The sequence below is a fragment of the Bactrocera dorsalis genome, chromosome 2 (genome assembly GCF_023373825.1).
Source record: "Bactrocera dorsalis isolate Fly_Bdor chromosome 2, ASM2337382v1, whole genome shotgun sequence".
In the NCBI taxonomy this organism is placed as follows: domain Eukaryota; kingdom Metazoa; phylum Arthropoda; class Insecta; order Diptera; family Tephritidae; genus Bactrocera; species Bactrocera dorsalis.
Window position 1 is genome coordinate 64,926,737 of NC_064304.1, and position 26,984 is coordinate 64,953,720.

General features: G+C 35.3%; 2 protein-coding genes across 15 annotated transcripts in view; both read right to left on the minus strand.

Annotated features, from left to right (window-relative positions):
• Positions 1-26,984, minus strand: part of LOC105233125 (endothelin-converting enzyme 2) — a 789,700-nt gene that overhangs the window by 483,044 nt on the left and 279,672 nt on the right. For 12 of the 14 annotated variants that reach the window (XM_049449944.1, XM_049449938.1, XM_049449940.1 and 9 more), the window contains 2 exons: positions 4,765-5,057; positions 4,535-4,702 (listed from right to left, as the gene is read on the minus strand). The exons of 1 other annotated variant lie outside the window; for it this stretch is intronic. In XM_049449944.1, the coding sequence (XP_049305901.1) occupies positions 4,535-4,702; positions 4,765-4,992 (396 nt within the window). In that variant the 5' untranslated portion in view covers positions 4,993-5,057. The remainder of the gene's footprint in view (positions 1-4,534; positions 4,703-4,764; positions 5,058-26,984) is intronic. One more of the 14 variants, XM_049449943.1, reaches the window with a different exon arrangement.
• LOC125776616 (uncharacterized) overlaps positions 1-26,984 on the minus strand; it is a 468,092-nt gene that overhangs the window by 287,522 nt on the left and 153,586 nt on the right. The window lies entirely within an intron of this gene.

Genomic DNA, 26,984 nt, shown 5'->3' on the forward strand with positions numbered 1-26,984 from the left:
ATACTCATTCCGTGAATAATTTGCTTGCTTCATACTCAATTTTTCGCAAGTAGCTCAAAGTTGTGTTTAACTCATTCACTACAGATCACTGCCATGTGTCGACTGACTGTCGTTGCCAAAGTCTTCGTTACCCGTTTCTTAGTCGCTACTCGTTCCTTCGTCGCTACTCGTTGTCTGTTGCAGTCAGTGTTGCATGTCACCGTCCGTACGCTCGTTCATTTCTAGTCTGTCCTTTATGCGTTCCCACATATATGTATTCAGTTTTTTAGGATATTACTAGCTGTTACCATATGCGCTTCGCTACACCTAATATTATAACAATCAATGTTTTTTTTTATTAATTGTAAACATCCGGCAGTTGTTTCTTTTTATTAGTAAAAGGCATTAGACAGGACTGCCAATCTTGCGGCAAAACATTATTTCATGAGAATTTGTATAGGCGGGATGTATAATATTTTTTTTGTTTTTTGCAAAACGTGCAATGATACACACATTAAATTTCTTATGTGCACCCTCCAAACAGACCCCAATTACCCCTGAAAATTTCTAGGAGGAGTATGCGAACAGGAAGTTTTGCCACTTAGTTTTATATATATAGACTAGCTTTTTACCCGCGGCTTCGCCCGCAGTAGAGCCATTAAATAAGTATGAGAGATAAAGGGTAAGGGTATAATAATAGAAATGAGTCAAAGTGATAACTAAATTTTATTGCTTGGCTGAGAACAAAAATTTTTAAAAATTCCTAAAAACAATGAAGATTCAACACCTTAAAATATGCGTATTGAAATGCAACAACTAATGTTAAAATATATTTCACCGTAACAAAAATCAATAATTCTGAATTCTAACAATTTAAAAAAATAAAATACAAAGTATTAATCTAGGATATTTTTGTAGACCATGTTATAAGTTTTCCCGTCGGGTGCAAATACATATATGTGTGAATTCTGGGCATTAGATACACGTGAACAGGCTACATAAAGTTGACCATGAGAGAAGCATGGGTTTTCTAAATGCACTCCTGCTACCAGTAATGTTTGTCCTTGTGCCTTGTTTATAGTAACAGCAAAGCTAAGCTTTGCAGGAAACTGAACCCTTTTAAATTTGAATGGAAAGTCAGTGGGAATAATTGGTATCCGAAGTATTATAACAATATTTCCCTTACCGACACCTGTTAAAATAGTAGCACCAAGTATGTTCTGTCTCAATTTTGTTATCCGAAGCTTTGTTCTATTACATAGCAGAGGAGCATCTAGATTTCGCATAAGCATTACTGGTATATTTAGTTTCAAATGAAGTTTATGTGACGGTACACCCTATAGTTCAAGTGAATTTAAAAACTCCACAGGATATGAAGTACTTAGTTCCGTATCTATAATTGTATCCATTGACAAATATTCCTTCATTTTTCCTTGAACCTCGTTTAAAATATCAGTGCTGATCCTATTAACAATTTCATTTCTTGGTGCTAATATTGCTCTTGCACGCAACCACTGATCACTACACAAATTTTGTTGCAATTCCGGAAAAACATTAGCAATGAAATCCACATCACTTTCTACTAAATTACAAAATTCTCTTGACAGTAATATATAGCCTTCAACGTCAACAGCTAAACAACCATCACCAATTTTCAACAACATTTCTGCGTAAAGTCCTGAATCCACGTCATTATGAAGATGCACTCTCATATTAGTTTTCAGGCGGAGTTTTTCAACTGTCGACCATAAGCGTGATGATTTAATGCACGCTTGAATTTCATCTGCTGGTGTCCCCCTCTGAATCACTGGGAGGGTTTGACAGAAATCACCAGTCAATAAAACTAGCATGCCATTTTGGATATACCAGATTTTCGCTTCCGAGGCATTTTTTAAGAAAAGCAGAGTAAGAATTAACATCAGCGAGTAAGATCTAAAATAATAAAATGACTGCTAACCACAAAAATTACGAATTACCTAAAAAATTTGAAGAGTTTTATACTGCATGCAACGACAGAAGAAAATAACAATAAATATAGAAAAATTAATATTAAATATTATGTTAATACAACTCTAACAAATAATTTCGACCAAATTAGTTATCACAAAAACGGTAATCACGGACTTTTATTTAGATTATTAAAAGAGAAGATTAGCGCGTTCAAACAAACAAACTCTTCAGCTTTATAATACAGGTATCCCTCGAATAGCACGGTACTTGAGTTGCACGAAATCTCGAATAGCACGGTTAAAAATTGCGACAACCCTCGAATAACACGGGGTTCGAATTACACGAAGCCGCGAAAATTCCTTTTAAAAATTGAAATTGAAGGATCCTCTACCTCTTCAAGGAAAAACAAATCAATCTTTGGAGAGTGACAGTGGTTGAACATATGTAATTTAAAAATTATTGCGTTTATAAAGTTTTACCTTTTAAATTTCAAATAACACGATTTCGAATAACACGGAACCAATTAACCGTGTTATTCGAGGGATACCTGTATTAGTATAGATGATAGTATGTCATATACATATATATAGGATATATACATATGTATATATAAGAAAATGTATTATACTTTCAAACATAAAAATTATTTAAAAAGTAGCTCATTTGCACATTAACTATATATGTATATTGTTTTGATAACTGTATTTTTTAATTAGGGGCCATCCATAAATTACGTCACACGAATTTAAGGACTTTTTAACCCCTCTCCCCTCCTTATCGGAAGTTGTCACATTTTGAACTATCCCCCCCTCCTTTCGTGACGTCACACGTTTTTCAATTATATGGATTCATCAAAAAAAAGGTTATTCTATTTATTCTTATATTTATTGAATAATCTTTAATGAAATCAACATTTAGTTAAATTTTAAAGTACAGACACAACGAATGATTAGTCAAGAAATTAAAGATAATTAATTATGTTAAATAAAAGTACAAAACTAAATCATCTTGTGTCCATGGACTTTTGACCCACTCCTTTATGTCATTTATTACTGGCAAATCAGGCACTTCATTTTCGTTCTGAATTTGGATGTCAGGAACATCGTCTTCTTCCATCCATAAAGCATCGTCATCATTCATTAAACAGAGAATCTCTCGGGCACGCCTAGCCGGAATTCTTTGAGGACGAATTTTCGCGATAGGTAACAGCTCTTGTTTTTTATGTGATTGTTTGTGTTGATTGGTGGCTTAATATGAAGAAAAATATAGGCCACATATGCTACACGATCTTTTAAACAAGTATGACTAGACACTAGGACAATGACTATTATATGGAACTTGTTTCAGATGGGATGATGCTTGGAGATTTAATAATACCTGTAGTAATAATGGAGCAAACTTAGCGTCGTTGTCATCACTCCCTGTGACTCCAGTAAAAAGCTTCGTTACAACTTAAGTATTAGAAAACAAAAATTGTATTTATAATTGTTTAATATTTTTTGTTTACCTATAAATTTCACGTTTGTACATCACAAATTTTGAAATGTGATGTCACAAAGCTTTTGACCCCCCCTGCCCCTTGTCACAAAATGTCACTTCTGAATGATACCCTCCCCCCCCTTCAAGGTGTGACGTAATTTATGAATGGCCCCTTATAATGTATCAAACTCAGAGTTAAATGTTGCCAGAGTACGATTACAAAATTGTCACTTTTGGGAATATATAAGGAGCAAATGGGGTTTATACAAGTCAGCGCCAAAAAACGCTTCAAAACTGGTTTCTCTCATTGATCAGCTTCAGCGTCGGCTTCGGCATTAGTCCGCGCCAGTTTTGCGCTCGGCTCGGTTTGATATATATATATATATGTATATATACTATATTAAGAATAATATATATGTATATATATATATATATATACATGTATATATATTATAAATTTATCTAACTATTTCTATTAGTGTAAGCTCCAAATATCCCCTTGCGTGACTGCAGAGCGGACGCTCAAAACCGAGCCGAGCGCAAAACTGGCCAGGACTTATGCCGAAGCCGACGCTGATCAATGAGAGAAACCAGTTTTGAAGCGTTTTTTGGCGCTGACGGGCGTGTTGCAATGCTCAATATATGTTGGTCTCATTTATTGCTTGAAAGGAAGTACAATGGTTATGGTGGAACTATATTAAGAATAAGCGTTATCAATATTTTTAAAGGAAAAGAGGAATTCCCTAATTCTGCAGAATTTATTAAATACCAGCCTTCAATAAAGGCCAAATTTATAACGGCAATTTCCTAATTTATCGGGAATTATTAAATACCCATATTTATTTTACACACAGTTTCTTCGCGCAAAACATTCTTTAATTATTTTTATTTCTTGTTTTAAATAAAATGTAGTCGAACTAAATACTTTGCGGTTAAAAGAAACTGTTACGAACAAGAAACAGAAAAAAATAGTATAGTGGTATACTAACCACTATACTATTTTCCTCTGCGATCAGCGCAGATCAAAAATAGCTTTGCGCTCGGCTCGGCTTTGAAGCTCCACTCTGCAGGCATTATTAGATAGAATAAATTATTACACTGTTGAATACAAATTACGGAAACTCACTTGGTTTAGTTCGTCAATAAATGTGGAAATCGTCTCTTTCTCTGAAGACTTTTGATCAGAAGAAAGCTCGTTTGGTAAAAAGTCGTCTAGCAGTTTCTTTAGCAGTTTATATTTTCCATTTTTAAACTCATACGGTGGTGCTTTTGGACCGGAATAGCGTATATTTTTCTGTACATATTATATAGTAAATTTGTATGTGATTTAATGTATGGAGTTTTGCTTTTATTTACCTCTAATATTGGCGGTGAAGTTCCAGGTCTGCCTATTATTAACAACACTTGAGGACGGCGGCCGTAGCTTAAATCGTAATATATATCAATAAGAGGCGTTGGACCCAATTTCAACATTTTTTTAATCAAAGATGATATTGAAGTAGGACCAACCGTTCCTGTAGGGAGATAACCACCAAGCTGTTCTAAAATGAATTTTATAGTTGAAGAATTCGTTGTTTGCCGCATGCAACTGCTAAAAAGTCGTCCAAGCTTTCGAAAAGGCCCCTTTGTGGTATTATGCTGAAGGAGATCTGCAGGAAAACAAATAACTTGTTCAGATTTCTGAGCAGTTCTTAACGGCTACATTTGTAAATAAGATATTTTTGTAAATCTGTATAGAAATAGATATCATATTACAAATATTTATGTGCATTATCGCTAGCACATACTAATATAATCTTAAACATAAATATATACTACAAATTCCCATTTTAATCATCACTGTAATAAATGTTCATTTCGGGTATATTGATTAGAGACTGTAATGTATGCAATGTAAAGGATCGCAGATGATCCTATAATAATAATAGATAAAAAATAGTTGCGTATGGCGTTGGGAACACTAATGTTTAAGATATGTGTACATACTGTCGGTAGAGTACAGTAGGTTAGTATTAAGATATGCGTATGTACTCTGCATGTGGTGCATACATGAATTAGGATAAGAAAATCTATAAAAAAGAGCTCTGGGCAACCAGAGCTGGGTACTATTTTATAACCGAAATCTTCGTGTTGTGATTTAACATAATTAAAAGAGTCCTCTTTTAAAATTTCTTAAAAAAATTAATTTTTTTATTGTACAAATATAAGGCTTAAATTGTCTAGAATATGTTGGAAAAATGGTTTTTCGATCCGTGAAATAGTTCCGTCGCAACACGACTTTGAACGGACCTATGTCCTGAGCATTGACATATCGACATCGAACTCTGACACGAAACAAGATTTTTCGAATCTGCGGGCATTCTCGTTTTTAAACTATTCAATCGATTATCTTCGCGTTTTGCCCGCCTAAAAGAAAACAAAATTCTCCGGCGCTGGAACCTACAAAATCGCAATATTTTGATCATGCACGATTTTTTACAACAGGTCAAAGTGCGAAAAAATGATACTTTATTTCAAGTAGCCGCCATTTTGTTTCTATAACGAATTTTTTCATGTTTTTTAGGTTGGGGCGCCTCTACGGAATGTTATTATTAGGATTCGTTTGATTTTCTGCTTGTAGACAACGAATTGCAACGTGTATCGTGCCCACAGATGAGATTAGTTTTCAAAACACCTTTTGCTGGAGCCGCCATTTTGGACGCCATTTTTGTCACACGACACTTAAAAATTCTGATTAGATGATGTAGATGAAACCTGAATAAACATATTGCAAAATAGCGCACGTCAGTTTACTTCTTCAAACAAAATTATCAAATATTAGGTACTTTTTGCACAATTATATAAGAGGACCCCCTTAATAAATATTTGTAATAAATTTTCCGAACTTCGAAATTAAAATAATATTCATTAGAAGTCAATTCATATGCCATAATATACATCATATAACTAATTTTACTTCGTAATCACACGTTGCTAATTGAAATAATCTTTTGTTATTTTAGTGAAATATTTTGTACTCACACACATAATATGTGGTATAAAGTCAACCAAAAGCATGACATTTGTTATGTTGGATAAATAAGGAGAATAGTAAAAATGGAGAGTTTTCATATATTTTTGACATTAAATTAATCGTAACATCTCAGCGAATTTTATTGAGATATCTAATTAATTAACCAATTCCTATCTGAACCTAAAAGATGAAAAAATTACATTATATTAATAGGGTTTGTGGGAAAGTATGAATTCGTTTAACTAATTTGTAATCATCTTTAATACGAGATCATATATCTTAGTGATACTAAAATAATTCGACGAATCGTGAAACAATCACGAAAAGTTAATAGCAGATGGCATTGGATATGAAGATTACTTCAAGAAAAATGAATGATCACTGCATTAAACGTAAGTATTGCAGAATACAAACTTTTAGTCAAAATACATAAACAAATTAAAGCAGTTAAAGACAGTGATCTGCAGTGAATGAGTTAAACACAACTTTGTGTTACTTGCGAAAAATTGAGTATGAAGAAAGCAAATTACAATTATGAGAGAAAAAGCTGCTTGCTTTTATTAAGCAAATACTCACAATGGTTTGGTTATGAGTTCACAATAGTTATTAATTTAATTGTGCGCTAGCCACTTGTGCCGTAACGCTAAGGACTAAAGGCTAGAAAATCCATTACTAAAGTTCTAAAAGTTACTAATATATTTAGAGTGTCACAACTTATCTTAAAGCATCGTAAAATCATAAATTTTTACACTTGTTTAAGAATCATTGTTCTTGGGTCACATACCACTATGAGTTTACGCAATTACAATTCTCAACACTGTGTTTTCGGTTCGTTATAACTTATATCTTCATGAGACTATATGAAACCTCTAATTATAAAATATAATGAAATTAAAAATCGGGATTTTTATATTTTGTATTTATTTTACTTATTATTACAAAAATCACATGTTATCACGTATATTATCACATTCTATTTTATAAAATGAGAATTCAGTCCTTTTGAATGTCATATCTTGTTGCAGTCAAGATTCGCAACCGCCTCGAGCGACTGATGTCCAAAGCATACTACTATTATGGAGGGACACTTCTCCAGCCTGCTAAATAGCAGTGAAAATATAACGCCAGAAGAAGAGGAACCCGATTCCCCAATCTATGGCAATGGAACGTCTGTTCCCGACTATGAAAAAATTCGAATAGCAATTACCAGTGTGAAAAACAACAAAGCGGCGAGGCCGATGGATTGCCGGCCGACCTATTCAAACACGACAGCAAAGAACTGATAACGCAAAACTAATACGGCTGTGTAAACTGACGTTGAGCAACACCAAAACCTCCATCAGGGTAGGAAAGAACCTCTCCAAACCGTTCGATTGTTTCGCGAGCGGTCGATTCTCTTATTTTTCCGCGTCTGTTCTCTTTCTGCAATAGCTTTGGCGTAGGATGTCGAAAACATACTGTATCCTATGCTCGACTCTGGCTAGCGCTAATGCAGACGCTAAATCTTTTGGCTGTGCCGAAAAAAGAAAAGCCTTAAGGGACTTTTTCAAGCCAGAAATGAAGGCGTGGAGTGCATCTACGCTGACCTCATCGTTGAGTAATGTAGCCTGCTTCGCCTTGTGTGACATTAAAATGGTTTATAACTAGGGTCAACTTCCTTTCGACCTCATCATAATACTCCCTGAGGCTTAGTTCCCTTTGCCTAACTATTTCCAGGCCCAACCTCAATAGTCGTAGCAAGGTTTTATCTGCGTATGAGCAATTTAGCCGACCTATGATTGCATCGAACTTAAGTAATGTGTTGTGAGATACTAGCACTGCCTTAGCTGCACCCCTTACTTTATTTCTGATGATTGTTACCGTTCGGTAATGCGTGCTGCTGCCGTTAAATGGTTCAAACAGCTCGTATGCGTCTACAGCCGATTGCGTCCATGTCACGTACTCTTCAGACCCCCAGCTAAACTCGGGAATTTACTTAATTATATCGAGAGGAATATCGCACCTGATTTCTGGATTTACTGAAATTCTTTGATAAACTTCAACTTGTGGCGCTTGAACGTACAATCTTTGTTCTTGCACTTTATTAATCTTTGTTCTTGCACTTGATTAATATTCATGTCGCTTTGTGTGTGGCTATCGTTAACTTCTACATTCATGATAGTTGCTTTCCTCTGTGTCCCACTTTGTTTTGCTGTCTAATTCTACTTTAATATTGTTTAAATGGGTTAAGCATCCACCCCCTCTACCCGGTAAAACTGGCGCATCCTAAAACAACAGCGCAATTCACCACCATGGAAGTGCGAGCTTTCAATCTGAACGGACGTGTAGTGATGCGCTCCGTAAAAACTTTCTAAATAAACAAAACTAAAAAATAAACAAATAACAAAAAAGTGCATTAAGTGCAAGTGTTAGGCAATAACGCCGAAAGAGTTAATAAAAACATAAAAAACACAAAAAATTATACCTTTTGTAAACAATAAAAAAAAAAAAAAACAAATACATAAGTGCGAAATAAACAATAAAAGAAACAAATAACATGAGCGCAGCGCAGCCCCACCAACAAGGCCGTAGGCATTCTCTGAATGCCTACTTCAGCTTTGTCGAGCCTGCGAATTCAGCTCCTAACAACAAACAAGGCAACGGTGCGAAGGATGAGTCATCGAAGCGAACAACTGAGCAGCCCCATAAGCAGAGCGCAGAGCAAATTACAAAAGCAGCAGAGAACAGCAACCAACAACGTCCAGCAGCAAACGTGTCAACACCAACAACTAAGCAGGTACCAGCAAGCACGCACGCACAAGGTGAGAATGTACCATTAAAAAAAGGCCAGTCCGTGCAAACTGGCATTGACCGCTACGTTAATATAAAAAGGAAATTAAGTCCTTCAAAGTCAGCAGTCTATTCTAAAAAATTTCAAGTCGGCACACCAAATATAAATACAACGGAAGTTTTAAATGGCAACAGATTTGCCTTACTAAGCAAGAGTTCAGACGACGATGCTAAGGGTACCACCACAGTCGTTAATGCAAAACCCCCTCCAATTTATTTGCGTGAGCGTAGCTCAAATGCACTTGTCTCCAAATTAAGCAATTTAATAGGCACAAACAATTTTCATATTGTGCCCTTGAAAAAAGGAAATATTGATGAAACAAAAATTCAAACGTACACTGAAAAAAGTTGCATGGATATTGTAAAGTACTTGTCAAATAATAACAAAAATTACTACTCATACCAACTGAAGAGCTCAAAAGGACTAGTTGTTGTCATAAAAGGAATTGAGTCTTCGGTAGACTCTATCGATGTGAAAGACGCACTGGAAGAAGGTAGTTTTAGCATCAAATCAGTAGTAAATATTTTTAACAGGAACAAAGTGCCACAACCAATGTTCAAAATAACGGGTGATTTTTTTGAGGTTAGGATTTTCATGCATTAGTATTTGACAGATCACGTGGGATTTCAGACATGGTGTCAAAGAGAAAGATGCTCGGTATGCTTTGACATTTCATCATGAATAGACTTACTAACGAGCAACGCTTGCAAATCATTGAATTTTATTACCAAAATCAGTGTTCGGTTCGAAATGTGTTTCGCGCGCGTGTTTTGTTCAGCGATGAGGCTCATTTCTGGTTGAATGGCTACGTAAATAAGCAAAATTGCCGCATTTGGGGTGAAGAGCAACCAGAAGCCGTTCAAGAACTGCCCATGCATCCCGAAAAATGCACTGTTTGGTGTGGTTTGTACGCTGGTGGAATCATTGGACCGTATTTTTTCAAAGATGCTGTTGGACGCAACGTTACGGTGAATGGCGATCGCTATCGTTCGATGCTAACAAACTTTTTGTTGCCAAAAATGGAAGAACTGAACTTGGTTGACATGTGGTTTCAACAAGATGGCGCTACATGCCACACAGCTCGCGATTCTATGGCCATTTTGAGGGAAAACTTCGGACAACAATTCATCTCAAGAAATGGACCCGTAAGTTGGCCACCAAGATCATGCGATTTAACGCCTTTAGACTATTTTTTGTGGGGCTACGTCAAGTCTAAAGTCTACAGAAATAAGCCAGCAACTATTCCAGCTTTGGAAGACAACATTTCCGAAGAAATTCGGGCTATTCCGGCCGAAATGCTCGAAAAAGTTGCCCAAAATTGGACTTTCCGAATGGACCACCTAAGACGCAGCCGCGGTCAACATTTAAATGAAATTATCTTCAAAAAGTAAATGTCATGAACCAATCTAACGTTTCAAATAAAGAACCGATGAGATTTTGCAAATTTTATGCGTTTTTTTTTTTAAAAAAGTTATCAAGCTCTTAAAAAATCACCCTTTAGAACTGATGCCAAATTGTAACCAACTAAAGAAAAATGAAATACACCCGATTTACAATTTAAAATATCTGCTCCATCGCAGAATTACCGTTGAGGAACCACACAAGAGAAATGGTCCAGTACAATGTACAAACTGCCAAGAGTATGGACACACGAAAGCATATTGCACTCTACGCAGTGTCTGTGTGGTGTGTGGTGATCTACACCCTACTTCTAAATGTACTTTTAAAAAAGAGGATTTAAATAAAACATGCAGCAATTGTGGGGGAAATCACACTGCTAACTACAGAGGTTGCCCCGTATATAAAGATTTGAAATCGAAGTTGTCACAGGGCATTCAAGCTCGTCGTAACCAAATGTTACAGACACCCAGTAATGAAATAATAGCAACCTCGGAAAAAAGTTCAAATCATTTTACTTCTAACAATAATAATATGCAAGGAAGCTATGCAAATGTGGTGAAAGGCAACACTGTGCAAATGCAACTGCCGCAAAATCCTCCAAATGGAGGTATTGAAACTATGATTATAAATCTTACACAGTGTATGACTCAATTTATGTCTACCATGCAAAACATGATCCAAGATTTAATAAAATCACAAAATCAAATGCTGCAAAATTTATTAAGTAAAAAATGAGCTTACTAAATATCTGTATATGGAATGCTAACGGTGTTAACCAACATAAATTAGAGATTATCAGATATCTGTCTGAAAGGAATATAGATGTAATGCTTATTTCAGAAACTCATCTAACAAATAAAAATAATTTCAATATACCGGGATTTAGACTATACGTTACAAATCATCCGGATGGAAAAGCGCATGGTGGCACGGCAGTGTTGATTAGAAATCGTTTTAACCACTATGCTCTAGAATCTCATGCTACACCTCAGTTACAAGCTACAACAATATCACTAAAAAATCAGGGTTGTGACTTAAACCTTACGGCTATATACTGTCCACCTCCTTTTAAAATTACAGAAATCGAATTTAAAGACTTTTTTGGAACACTAGGTCAAAGATTTCTAGCAGGTGGAGATTATAACGCAAAACACACATACTGGGGCTCACGTCTTATTAATCCGAAAGGACGACAGTTGTACTACACTATTATGAATAAGCATAATAAACTGGATATAATATCTCCTGGTAAGCCGACATACTGGCCCAGTGATAGAAGAAAAATACCAGATTTAATAGATTTTGCTGTAGTCAAAAATATAGATAGATCGCTTATGACAGCTGACACATGTACAGACTTATCATCTGATCGTTCTCCTGTACTAATAAAGTTATACGAACAGCCCATGTTATTTGAGCCGAAAGTTTCTCTAACATCACATAAAACTAACTGGTTGAAATATAGAAAGTATATCAGCACCCACATCAATATTGATTGCAAAATAAATACAGGAAGAGACATTGATGAAAATATAAAAGAAATTAATGACGTAATAGCTAATGCAGCTGTATTGGCAACACCAAAAAGAAACAACAAACCAGTTGGTTTTAGAAAGATCACCAATAATGAAATAGAGAAACTTGTAAATGAGAAAAGGCGAGCTAGGCGGGAATGGCAGTTAAATCGATCCCCTTCAACTCTGCTTCAACTGAAATCTGCTGTACGAAAGTTAAAAAAAGCGCTTAAACGCGAAGAGGAACACAACACTGAAATTTATATAAAGAAACTGTGTCCAAATTCTCGCAAGCAAAATTCTTTTTGGAAAGCACAAAAGTCTTTCAAGCCACCAGTAGATTCCAACATGCCTCTAAGACAGTTGAATGGTAATTGGGCACGTAGTGATGAGGATAAGGCAAATTGCTTTGCAAATCACCTAGAAAAGGTATTTCAACCCAATTGCCCAAAGAACAACTTTGAGTTGCCAAACTTGCCCAATACCGCAAAAGAGTCGCATGTGTCTATTAGGACTTCTACTTCTGAAGTTACTAGAATAATAAAACAGCTTAACCCCAAAAAATCACCTGGACATGATAATATTACCCCAAAAATGCTAATTGAGTTACCAAATATTGCCGTAAAGGTGCTCTCTTTGCTCTTCAATGCAATTCTTGATCTCGGACACTATCCAAATTCATGGAAAAAGTCGCAGATCATCTTGATAGACAAACCTGGGAAAGACTTAACACAGCCGTCTTCATACAGACCAATCAGTCTTCTACCCTGTCTTTCTAAGATATTTGAAAAATTGTTACTATCAAAGATGACTCCTTTCCTCCACGAAAATAATATAGTACCAATGCACCAATTTGGGTTTCGTGAAAAACATAGCACGATTGAGCAAGTAAATAGAATCACTAACGAAATAAGAAAAGCATTTGAGCACAGAGAGTACTGTTCAGCTATATTTCTAGACGTGGCTCAGGCGTTTGATAAGGTATGGCATGAGGGCCTTTTATACAAGATTAAAAATATTCTACCTTCAAAGTTATATAAAACATTGGAATCGTATTTAAAAAATAGAAAATTTATGGTAAAAGTGGGAGATTTCATATCTGATGAAAGACAGATAAGGGCTGGTGTACCCCAGGGCAGTGTTCTAGGCCCAACACTATACATCATATATACAGCAGATCTTCCAACAGCTAACAATGTATTAACTTCTACTTTTGCGGACGACACAGCTATAGTGAGCCGTAACAAATGCCACATAATAGCATCAAGAATATTAGCCGAGCACTTAACCCTTTCGATCCGAACGGGACGTATGTGTCCCGGTACATGTTTAAAGATACCTGGCGTAAAAAATATGGGGCTAAAATCGTTCAAATTTGTCCCATTTCGTAGCTTACAGTATTCTTAACGGTATTTGTTTGCTTTCTTGTTGTTTTTAGTAGTAAGCACGTGTTTATTAGCGAAAATAGAGCGCATGGTTGGACGTGAATTCAATAAGTGCTAGTGAATTTTGTGATTAATGTTATGTTAACACTTTCTAAATACACTTAAATCTTAGTAAACGATTGTGCTATTGTTCTCGTCATATTCTGAAGTTGGTAAGTACGAATATTTTATTGAATTTTGGTAATTATTGCTATATTTATCTTTGCGGGATGTATGTGTCCCATCAGTATTCTTGTTGGGCTAAAAATGTCCCAGTCGGTATCCACCGCACACATTTCTTAGCAACGTTTTCAAATGAGTTTAAATTATTATTATTTTTGTATTTATTTTATTACTTTTGTACAGACTCACAATGACAAAGCCACTTGATTGTGATGTAATTGCTAACATTTTAGAGTCTTCTGATGAGAATGAAGACTTTTCGGGCGGTAGTAGTGATAATTATGAGCCTACAGATAGTGAGGTGTCTTCTGCTGAAAGCAGTGATAAAGATACAGATACAAATATGGTTCAGGATGCTCATCATTCTGATCATCTACAGGAAGGTATAGAAAATAACTTACAAGAGATTCTTTCTGCAGCCAATTTTCAGCACACTTCAACTACATGGTCTGCACCCAATGTGGCTTTTGAACCCAAAAAAACTGTGAGTAGCCATCGAGTTCCAGATATAGGACAACGTTTTGAAAGGAGTGATAATCCTTATGGTATATTCATGAAAATTTTCCCGGAAAGCCTTTTTATGCGTATTACCCAATGCACCAACGAGCGAATTGAAATTTTTCGCAAATCTAAACGGGAGCACAAAAATATAAAACTCACAGACATTGGAGAAATAAAGATTGTTATAGGTTGTATGATAATTATGTCATATAACCGCCTGCCATCTTTTAGACACTATTGGTCAAAACATCATTCAATGGGTAACGATGCAATAAAATCAGCGATTCGCGGGATAGATTTCAGCTATTGTCATCGAAAATGTACTTTGCTTCACCTGAAAAGCCAGACGGAGCATCTAAATTGTACTACGTTGAAGACATGATGGAGTGTCTGAAATCTCGATTTTTAAGTTCAAGGATGGAGAGTGCATACCAAAGTATTGATGAAAGCATGACGAAATTCAAGGGCCGGTCTTCTATGAAACAATATTTGCCATTGAAGCCCACTAAGCGTGGTATTAAAATGTGGCTTAGGTGTGATTCTCTTACGGGCTATACTTATGACTTTAACATTTACTGCGGTAAAGAAGAAGGAGTTGTCGAAGGAACTCTTGGCGAGCGCGTAGTTAATCAATTAGCAGCTACAATACGAGAAACTGATGTCACATTATGCTTCGATCGGTTCTTTACCAGCATCAATCTTCTTGAGACCCTGAATTATGCCGCGTAAGGCACTGTTATGTCAAACCGTAAGAAACTGCCAGTTATCAACGTGAAGCTGAACAAGGGTCAATGCGTTTTCCGAGAAAGCAGCACAGGGTTGATGTACGCCAAATGGCATGATACCAAGGAAGTAATCGTTGTTAGCAATTGCCATTCATCTGGTATGTCCACCATAGAAAAAAAGTTAAAAAATGGGCAAAAGGCTAATGTAGACTGCCCCGAAATGATTAAATTTTACAGACAGATCATGGGAGGAGTAGATCGAGCCGATCAAATAGCAGGTCAATACGAGTTGGATCGGAAGTCTACGAAATGGTGGAAAAAGGTTTTTTACAGACTCCTTATGATGTCAATTGGAAATTCTTGGGTAATCAGTTCTCAACTGGGACGAAGACAAAATCCTCTTATTGATTTTATGATAGTTTTGGCTGAAAACATGATTGAAGAGGGGAAAAAAAGAGCAGCTGTTCGTCGCTGTGGTATAGCTGGTAGAAAAAGGATATCAGTCGCTGGGCACCTACCTGTACAAATTCCCAACCGAAGGCGTTGTGCTAGTTGCGCAGAACAAAAGAAGGAGAGGCGCACAAAAACAATATGCGAAGAATGTCAGATTCCTCTCTGCAAGGATTGTTTTGGACCTTACCACAAATAAATACTGATTTTCAAACCATTTCTTTCGTTTTCAAGTTTATTTGATAAAATTGTCTAACTTGGAATATGTATTTCTTTTGTGTTTACCGAAAATGTTCATTGTATTACAAATAAAATTAATTTTCATATAAAAACAAAAATTTAATAAGCTCTCAGGTTTGTGAGCATAAAATACTGATTGGGATAAATATGTCCCATTCAAAATAACTGACGGGACATATTTGTCCCGGCCCCTCCCTCCGCCCCTAATTCCTGGAATCCAGTTTTTAATGGATCAATCGTTTTTATTATGCCTATTGTCACGATTTATTATGCGAAATAGGTTATATTTACATTAACGGCTTTCCGGATCGAAAGGGTTAAAGTTTGTCGAAGAATGGCTAGCTAACTGGCGTATAAAGGTAAATGAACAAAAGTGTAAGCATGTTACATTTTCGCTTAGACCAAAAATGTGTCCGGCAATAAAAATTAACAATATTTTAGTACCCCAAGCGAATGAAGTAACCTATCTTGGTATTCACCAAGATAGAAGACTTACGTGGAAAAAACATATATCTAGTAAAATAACTTGCATGAAGATAAGAGCTGCAAATTTAAATTGGCTATTAAATAAAAACTCCAAACTTAGCCTAGACAACAAAGTGCTTTTATATAATGCGGTCATAAAGCCGATTTGGATGTATGGCATTCAACTGTGGGCTACGACCTGTGCAACTAATATAGACATAATACAAAGGTTCCAATCAAAAATGCTTAGATCAATCACTTCTATGGTAAGGAAAGAAGTAGAAGACAGCAGAATTAAATATATATGTAAACTCCGTGATCACCCAAACCCTTTGGCTAATGCTTTGGTACATTCCTGCAATCAAACACGCCTTAAAAGAAGAGATATGCCCGCGTACTGAGGAGCAATGTATCACCAAAACACCTCAATCATTTGCTTGAGCGTGTCTAGTTTTTAAATAGGTTTAAGATTTTATTACTTATTGTTAGGCTTTCAAAACAAAAAGCAGATTCAATAAATAAATAAAAAAAAAAAGATATTGAAACAAAAAAAAAAAAAAAAAATTATTCAACCCACCCAACAAAGAGGATGAGTAAAAGGGAAAGCGGACACAAAATTCGATCCTCCACTGCGCCGCGAAAATATTACTTTCGTTTATCCTGCGCTGTTAGCAATTTTCGACACTCGCAATTCGATCAACACAAGCCGCACATTACCATTCGCTATCAGCATTGGCTGTATATACACAATTCGATCTATACAATTCGCACGTCAACAATTCGACCCTCAACATATTCTACACTGCGCTCCGTCAACATACATACGACCCGATTATTCACCGATCCTGAGTGCTACGTTAATTCGAGTCACCAGAGCTGCGTCAAGTCATCTATCCATCAGTAACCACCCGGCTACTTTTGCAAAAAACATTATTTCACGGTTCTGAAACTGGACACCGTCTCTTCGACTTTTTATCGCTAATCTAGTGCATATATTTATTTTCGGCATTTACATATTTGATACGTTTCATATTTGTTACCTGCTAAATTAAAAGGAATTAAAACATAAAGTGCACTTGCAGTCTTTTATCAACAAAGTGGTAGTGAGTGAATAATTTTAAATCAACTAAAGTAAACATGGTCCTTCGAGCCTAAACGACAGGCACTATAAATTAACAGCCACAAGACAAACCACAAACTAAAGCAAAACAGAAACCGGTGAAGTGTGGTGAAGAGAAATAACTAATAAATGTACAAACAAAAGTAACATATATGTATGTACATCAAAGGACACAAAAAAAAATAAAAAAGTAGAGTGGAGCAAAACAAAGAAAAAGTGTAGTGACTCGGCAAAAATACGTATATGAACATATGTATGCAATAACCAAAACTGCGGAGACAAAAATATAAAATTACAAAAACAACAAAAGTGCAGTGTCACAAACAAACAACTACAATCAAACCAAGGAGCCTAGTGTGCTGAAATAAAACAAAAAAAAATGTGTACCACATACATATGTACATTAGACCGGACTTAATTTTTTTTTTTTTGCAGAAAGAGTGTACCGCCCCCGCAAATTTTTCCTTTTTATGCCAATAACGAAATTCCAAAATCTTAGACTGATTGCCCTAGGTTAAGGCGTGGCACATGCCCACTTAAGTGGCTAAAACCGGTTTATATGGACTTTTCAAGAGACAAGGCACGAAAATATAAGTAAAATGTTTCATATATGTCTTTAAAATATTATTATATTGAAATTAACTTACGTTTAATGATTAAAATTCTTTATAATCATTTAAACTTAAGCGCAAAGGTCTGATTTATTAATGCTACCGTATTTTTTCCTATATTCAGTTACTGTTGCATATGCATATTTTCTTACTTCTCTATGCATAATTTTAACATACTTACATACTACATATACGAGTATGTACATACTTATGTTGATATCAACAACATTACCAAAATGCATAATAAAGAATTTGTTTTACAAACCGACAAACATACATAAAGTGCATATGGGAGCACTTCGCTTTCGCGCTCTCTACGCAGTGCAAATATACATACATACATATGTATATACATATAATCATACGGCATAAAATCTGCCTGTAATTTAATACCCTACACCGGGTACTACATTCTACTTCATTAAAATTATAAATTTTTATTAATTTTCCAACAAAAAGGGTACTTATCGTAATATTCCTTAAATAATTAAATAATACGGTAAAGTAATACTGTTTATTTTGGTAATAGAAAATAATTACTTAAACTAAAACAAATAAAGATCCTTTGAACAAAATAAACAAAAAAAAAATAGATATTGGTACATATAAAACTGTATGTAACTATATATTTATCCAAAGTCCACATTGGCAAATATTCAGCAATACCCTTGTTCTTTATCAAACAAAAACAAGTAAGATTGTATAAAAAGCGAATTGATCTCTCTAACGAGCTCTCAATTGCTTAGGATAACCATACTCATAAATACACAAACAATCCGTGCATACTTAGGTAAATAGCGCATTGATCTCCTCAGCGAGCTCTCAATTGCACAAAACTTAAGTACCTTCATAGCACATACATACATACATACAAGTCCAAGTATTAGGGTGTACCTAAATACTAACAAAAGGCCGTAAAAGGTGTTCATAAATTAAAAGTGCGGATATTTGCAAACTTAAAACTAAATTAAAATAAATAAATATTATTATTTGCAAATAAAAAGAAACGGTACTATTAACAAGAAAAAACAATTCGATCGTTTGTTAGCAACCTTAACCGAAAATAAAAACATTTACCTAAGAAAAGTTTCAATTCAGTTTCCTTATTCAAATCAGTTTACTCTGAGAAAAAATTAATTCATTTGAGAAATATTTTAATACACAATATATCAAAACTAGTTCACAATGACACAATTCAAAATACACCTGCAAGAGCTACACGCTCAAAACAGGTTGTTAAATTCATATCCCAAAGTGACAGTTTAATAAGATACGGCACTAGATTTGAATGCTCACCGATTCACGAAAACTCTGAATCGTTATTAGAACTAAAAGGCCAAAATCTTAAACATTTCTGGACTCGCCTCCAAACGGCTTATGACGCCATAGTAGAATCTGACGATTCAGATCTGCCTCACAATTTTAAATCATTACGAGCCTACGATATTTACGAAAACTGCTTGGACCAATATGAAGACACGAAAGCTATGATCTCCGATCAATTAAAGCTAATTAAAGCAATTGCACCTACTCCACACCCGAGAGTAGAGTGAGGTACCCGCATGTGACACAGAAACCTTTTACGGAGGTTATGAGGAGTGGCCGCCCTTTCGGGACATGTTTACAGCCGGATACATCAACCATCCGCAACTATCAAAAGCACAAAAATTGTATCACCTCCGATACAAAACAAAAGGTCAAGCAGGCGTCATTGTTAAACGATAATTTCAATTTGGCATAGGAAGCTCTGAAAGCGAGATATGAAAACGAAAGAATACTGGTCGATAAACAAGTAACGACAATAATGAACTTGCCAAAAATTAAGAAAGAAACAAGTGTAGAATTCATCAAACTAGAATCCACTGTTTCAAACTGTTTGTCGGTTCTATCGACTCTAAATATTCCCACCGACAGCTGGGACCCAATTCTGGTAAACATTTTCACCGCAGCATTGCCAGAAAGGTCGTTACTTCTATGGGAGCAATCGCTCTCATCACGAAAAAAGTGCCCAACGTGGCAACAAATGAAAGATTTTCTCACCACCCAATATGAAATTGCGGAAAGGCTAGAAAAAAAAATAATCAAAACTAAGAACATTAAACACGACCAAAATGGAAGCTTAAATAGACCCCAAGCCAGAAGCAACAAAAATTTAAATAAAAGCTTTTACAAAACACAAACGTTCACATCAGAATAAAGAAAACACACGTCATGTGAACTGTGCACAAGAGGTCAAAAGCTTAAAACTTGCGAGAAGTTTAAAAAATTAAATATTAACGAAAGGGACGACTTTGTCAGATCAAAAAGACTCTGTACAAACTGCTTGTCCCATACACACAATCTTAAAAATTGCAAAAGTAAATGTAGTTGCGTATATTGTCACAAAAGACACAATTCAACGCTTCATTACAGCACATATGTATCTCATCTCACCCTATAAAAGCGCTTATAAATCAAGAACCACGGGTTTAATTGCAACAGCAAGTCCCGAAAACCAAAATTCTAAAAATAGCCAAGAGACACCATGTTTCTCAAAGGCACAAAAAGTTCAAATGCTGCAAAGCGAAGCACTAGGTGGACTAGTTACAGAACCAGTTACCACCATACCAACTCAAGTTGAAGACACAATTAAGGAAATTGCAGAGGTTATTGTGAGCACTTTTCTAAAGCCACAACTACTCGATCCAATAATGGCCGGTACGTCGTACGACAACCATTAGAGCCACAATTTAACAACACCCCACATAAAGGTATAAAAACAAGGTCTCAAGCTATGTAGCGCGGTATTAAACATCAAATTAATGCATACGCATTTAAATATAAAATATAACAAAATTGTTTCCAAAGGTCGAAAAATCGAAAATAAATAAAATTTCAAAAGCAAGCTAAGGGATCACCCTACTCCCAATGCGATACAGTGACGCACCCACACTTACAAAAAGGTAAAGGTCGCCCTTATCGCAGCTGTCCAAGTGCTCCTTATATGGGTGGGTTATGGGAATCAGCTATACAAAGCATTAACTTATTTAAGAAGAATTTTCTACTCTACGAATTGAAGCCGTTCTCCATTCACGGCCATTCTCTCGCAAGATCCCTTTAATTTCATAGGCCTAAATCTAGGGCTAAGGAGTACCCATTCTGGCCATATCTGAGCCAGGCGTGGAGTTACTATCCTTTATAAGCCGATAACACAGAAAAGGCAAATAATAAGCAAACGGTATACCATACCGATGAAATAAGAAATTTTAAATAACCGCCAATCTATACTAATATTATAAAGCTGAAGACTTTGTTTGTTTGAACGCGCTAATCTCCGAAACTACTGGTTCGAATTGAATAATTCTTTTTGTGTTGGATAGTCCATTTATCGAGGAAGGCTATAAGCTATATAGCACTACGCGCTACAATAGGAGCGAAGAAACAGTGCTAAATGTGTAAAAAACGAGGGAAATTATTTATCTTTGAGGGCTTCCGTTCCTTGCGCTGCGAAAACGGTTCAAGATACACAAAAGTTATGTATGAAAGAATTATTTCTCTTTTAATAATCTAAATAAAAGTCCGTGATTACTAATTTGGTCGAAATTATTTGTTAGAGTTGTATTAACATAATATTTAATATTAATTTTTCTATATTTATTGTTATTTTCTTCTGTCGTTGCATGCAGTATAAAACTCTTCAAATTTTTTAGGTAATTCGTAATATTTGTGGTTAGCAGTCATTTTATTATTTTAGATCTTACTCGCTGATGTTAATTCTTACTCTGCTTTTCTTAGAAAATGCCTCGGAAGCGAAAATCTGGTATATCCAAAATGGCATGCTAGTTTTATTGACTGGTGATTTCTGTCAAACCCTCCCAGTGATTCAGAGGGGGACACCAGCAGATGAAATTCAAGCGTGCATTAAATCATCACGCTTATGGTCGACAGTTGAAAAACTCCGCCTGAAAACTAATATGAGAGTGCATCTTCATAATGACGTGGATTCAGGACTTTACGCAGAAATGTTGTTGAAAATTGGTGATGGTTGTTTAGCTGTTGACGTTGAAGGCTATATATTACTGTCAAGAGAATTTTGTAATTTAGTAGAAAGTGATGTGGATTTCATTGCTAATGTTTTTCCGGAATTGCAACAAAATTTGTGTAGTGATCAGTGGTTGCGTGCAAGAGCAATATTAGCACCAAGAAATGAAATGGTTAATAGGATCAGCACTGATATTTTAAACGAGGTTCAAGGAATAATGAAGGAATATTTGTCAATGGATACAATTACAGATACGGAACTAAGTACTTCATATCCTGTGGAGTTTTTAAATTCACTTGAACTATAGGGTGTACCGTCACTTAATCTTCAATTGAAACTAAATATACCAGTAATGCTTATGCGAAATCTAGATGCTCCTCTGCTATGTAATAGAACAAAGCTTCGGATAACAAAATTGGGACAGAACATACTTGGTGCTACTATTTTAACAGGTGTCGGTAAGGGAAATATTGTTATAATACTTCGGATACCAATTATTCCCACTGACTTTCCATTCAAATTTAAAAGGGTTCAGTTTCCTGCAAAGCTTAGCTTTGCTGTTACTATAAACAAGGCACAAGGACAAACATTACTGGTAGCAGGAGTGCATTTAGAAAACCCATGCTTCTCTCATGGTCAACTTTATGTAGCCTGTTCACGTGTATCTAATGCCCAGAATTCACACATATATGTATTTGCACCCGACGGGAAAACTTATAACATGGTCTACAAAAATATCCTAGATTAATACTTTGTATTTTATTTTTTTAAATTGTTAGAATTCAGAATTATTGATTTTTGTTACGGTGAAATATATTTTAACATTAGTTGTTGCATTTCAATACGCATATTTTAAGGTGTTGAATCTTCATTGTCTGTAGGAATTCTTAAAAATTGTTGATCTCAGCCAAGCAAAAAATTTAGTTATCATTTTGACTCATTTCTATTATTATACCCTTACCCTTTATCTCTCATACTTATTTAATGGCTCTACTGCGGGCGAAGCCGCGGGTAAAAAGCTGTTTGCCATAATAATGAGTCGTCGAAAAAAAAAGCAAAATCAAATAAACACGGAAAATAAAGTTGCTCCTAAATACCTGCACGCAAATTAAAATACATACAAAATATATGTGTCACGTTTAAATCAAAATCTGTTCTCTGCACACCCGGATAAATGTGAGTATAATACAACTCTATCATCAAATACTTCTGCTGTCAGAAGGTATTCTGCGCCTCGGCTTCTCCACCAGCAGTACGCCAAAATACAGACAACAACATATTCGTGGAATACAAGGCAAAATATTCGCCTAGGGGCACAGGATGTTTAAATGGGTTAAGCATCCACCCCCTCTACCCGGTAAAACTGGCGGTTCCTCATACAACAGCGCAATTCACCACCAATAATGACACCACTTAACACAACTCACCACACGTTTATATTATTCAACCCACTCAACAAAGAGGATGAGCAAAAGGGAAAGCGGACACAAAATTCGATCCTCCACTGCGCCACTAAAACATTATTTTCGTTTATCCTGCGCTGTTAGCAATTTTCGACACTCGCAATTCGATCAACACAAGCCGCACATTACCATTCGCTATCAGCATTGACTGTATATACACAATTCGATCTATACAATTCGCACGTCAACAATTCGACCCTCAACACATTCTACACTGCGCCGCGTCAACATACGTCCCGATTATTCACCTATCCTGAGTGCTACGTTAATTTTAGTCACCAGAGCTGCGTCAAGTCATCCATCCATCAGTAACCATCGGGCTACTTTTGCAAAAAACATTATTTCAAATATTTTCAATTGCTTCTACCCAGCTCATATGTGGTATTATGTTATATTACATTCGAATTTTTATATAGTCGCGAAATATAGTATATACATATGAAACGCTTAAGAATGAAGCACTTATGTATGTTTATATTTTATGTTATATTCGTTATATACTTTTATTTAGAATAACTTAAGATAAACATGTCACGCAGCGGTTTAGTTACAATTTTGGTATGATTTGAAAAAAAAAATAAAGAACTTACATATTACGAGACATTCCTAATCTAAGAGGTAGATTCTCGTTCGTTAGGCGCCAATTATGTTGTGTGCTCTGACGATTATGTTATTGTCCCTTTTGAGTCAAATAAAAAGGCAATGCGTAACGGCGAGGACGGAGCAAGTACGTTTATTATAGATGGAAACAAAATACAAACTGAACTATATATTGAGCTCTAAAAATACTATTGAACCTAAAATCAGAAGCGTGCGTTACTATATCCGGCAAGCCGAATCAGCATACGCCAACACAGTCGCTTGCGACATAGGCAATGGCACAGTATATACAGTAGAAAACCTTTTCGTGGTAGCTTTCTGGGGGGTGAATAGCGGCCATCTTGGATTTTTAGTGGTAGCAACGTAGTGCTGTATAATTAAATTAGCAAATTTATTTTATTAAATAACAAAAACTATAAATGTTGTGGCTTAATATAAAAGGAAATTATTTATTAATGATATATATTTTCTAATAGGTGATTTAAATGTCATAGTGTGCAATATTTCGCCCATAAAAATATCATTTACTGATATTCAGATATTCTTTTTGTAATGAGTTCTTAATAATAAAATGCAGCCCTGTTTTTAGATTTCTCGGTGGTAAGTTTTCTTCTGAATGTATTTGTTTACATTTGACCGACAGAAAACATAAAAGGTGCTGATTTCCTAAGCTATTCTTGTTTTTTGTCTTAAAAATCGCTTATTTTATTTAATTATATTATTTGTAAAATTGTATTCATATATCTAAATGCGAATTCCACATAATTTTCTTTTGTAACGGCTAATCAATTTGTATATGGGCCATTCCATCAATTGGCGACGTGGTTTTGTACCCGTGGTTCTCCGATTTTGACGAAACTTTAGAATATCATAATATAGACTAAAATAAGAATATCTGTAAACTTTTTAGTGGCCAAAGTTGCTCCATTGTTTTTTGGCGCGCACTTCAAATTGAGATCAAACAAAAAAATGACTTTTTCTTTTATTTTTTAACGACCTCAAAATTGAGTGAAAAAAATTTTGAAGTTATCCATTTTTATGTAAAAAAATCTCAGCTTTCTGATAAAAAAAATTTCAAAATCCAAAAAAAAACATGTTTTTTTTCCAAAAATCCCGCTTTTTGTGCTCTTCCCCCACTTTTTTTTCTAAATTGACATTTTTATTCGATTCCCCGTTAAATTTTACATAAGAATCAGTGTTCAAAAATATGGGACTCTGATCCCATCAACAGCAAAAAAATGCAAATTTGTCGCTTTTTGGAAAAAAGCATGTTTTTTTTGGATTTTGAAATTTTTTTTGGATTGGAAAAAGTCATTTTTTTGTTTGATCTCAATTTGAAGTGCGCGCCAAAAAACAATGGAGCAATTTTGGCCACTAAAAAGTTTACAGATATTCTTATTTTAGTCTATATTATGATATTCTAAAGTTTCGTCAAAATCGGAGAACTACGGGTACAAAACCGTGTCGCCAATTGATGGAATGTCCCATATGTATGTCAAAAAAAATTTTACCGCCCATGACTGTATCTTTTCGCATGCAAAATTTAAGAAATTCGTGAAGCGTGTTTAACACTTGTTAAAAACAAAAATAACTTACATAACAAGTAACTTCTTGCTTTCTTGCCATTCACAAACAGAAAGTGCAATTCTTACGTGTTAACTTGTAGTAAAACAGGGAGTAGAGAGCGATCCCGACTTATTTGCATTCGTTGTAAAAAAGGCCTATATGCTGTTTGTGCGGCAAAACTTAGTTGTTAACATATTTTTTTTTTATAATTTTTATTTTCAAACACGAAAAAATTAAGAAAATAATTTTGAAACCTTATGTGAATATTTTAAGTTATGTAAAAAAAAATATTTTAAAGAATAAAAAAAAGAATTATGAAAATTAATTCATATTTGTCTGAATTAGAGTGTTTTACTTGGCACTATTATTTTTTCTTTAAAATCATCAAAATAGGCATAGCACTTTTCACACACATTTACAAAAATTGCTTTGCACTCAAACGATAAACGAAAAAAAATGTTTATTATTAAATACGTTAAAAGATAATAAAACGCAATTACGAGGGCTGTCCGATAAATAACCGACCTCAACGTGAAGCTAGCGGCACATCTGAAAAAAAGTTTCTACTTCAAATTGTGTATATTATAATAGCTACTCGCCAAAATTTCAGAAATTTATCTTGCGCAATTATCTGTTGACAGTCGTTTTTGTGAGTCTATTTCGGTGATTTCCCCAAAATGGAAAAAATTGAATATCGAGCTGTAATCAAATTTTTATTATTGAAAGGCAATACGTCTTCACAAATCAAAGATGTGTTGGACTTTGTGTATGGTGACTCTGCACCATCGTTTACCACCGTAAAATTTTTAGCAGCTGAATTTAAACGTGGTCGCAGGAGCTTGGAAGATGATGAACGTCCTGGGCGTCCAAAAACTGTAACCACTAACGATAACATCGCTAAAGTTCATCAATTGGTACTAGACGACCGCCGTATTAAAGTTAGGGAAATAGCTGAGATTATGAAGATGTCAAAAGAAACTGTTTGTCACATATTAAACCAAGATTTGGGCATCAGAAAGCCGTCCGCGCGTTGGGTGCCGCGTTTGCTTACGCTAGACCACAAACGTGCGCGCATGAACATTTCCATCGCTCTGTTGGCTCAGTTTAGAGGCAATAAGACCGAGTTTTGGCGCCGATTGATAACTGTAGACGAAACTTGGATTCATCATTATACGCCCGAAACAAAAAACCAATCTAAACAGTGGATTGAAAAGGGGGAACCAGCCCCAAAAAAACCTAAAGCTGTGTATTCGTCTGGGAAAGTGATGGCGAGTGTTTTTTGGGACAGCCATGGAATTATTTTTATCGACTATCTTGAAAAAGGAAAAACTATAACAGGACCATACTACGCATCATTATTGGATAAGCTGAAGGAAGAAATTTCGAAAAATCGGCCACATTTGCAAAAAAAGAAAGTCTTGTTCTACGAATTGCGGTTCGAACTGCTTG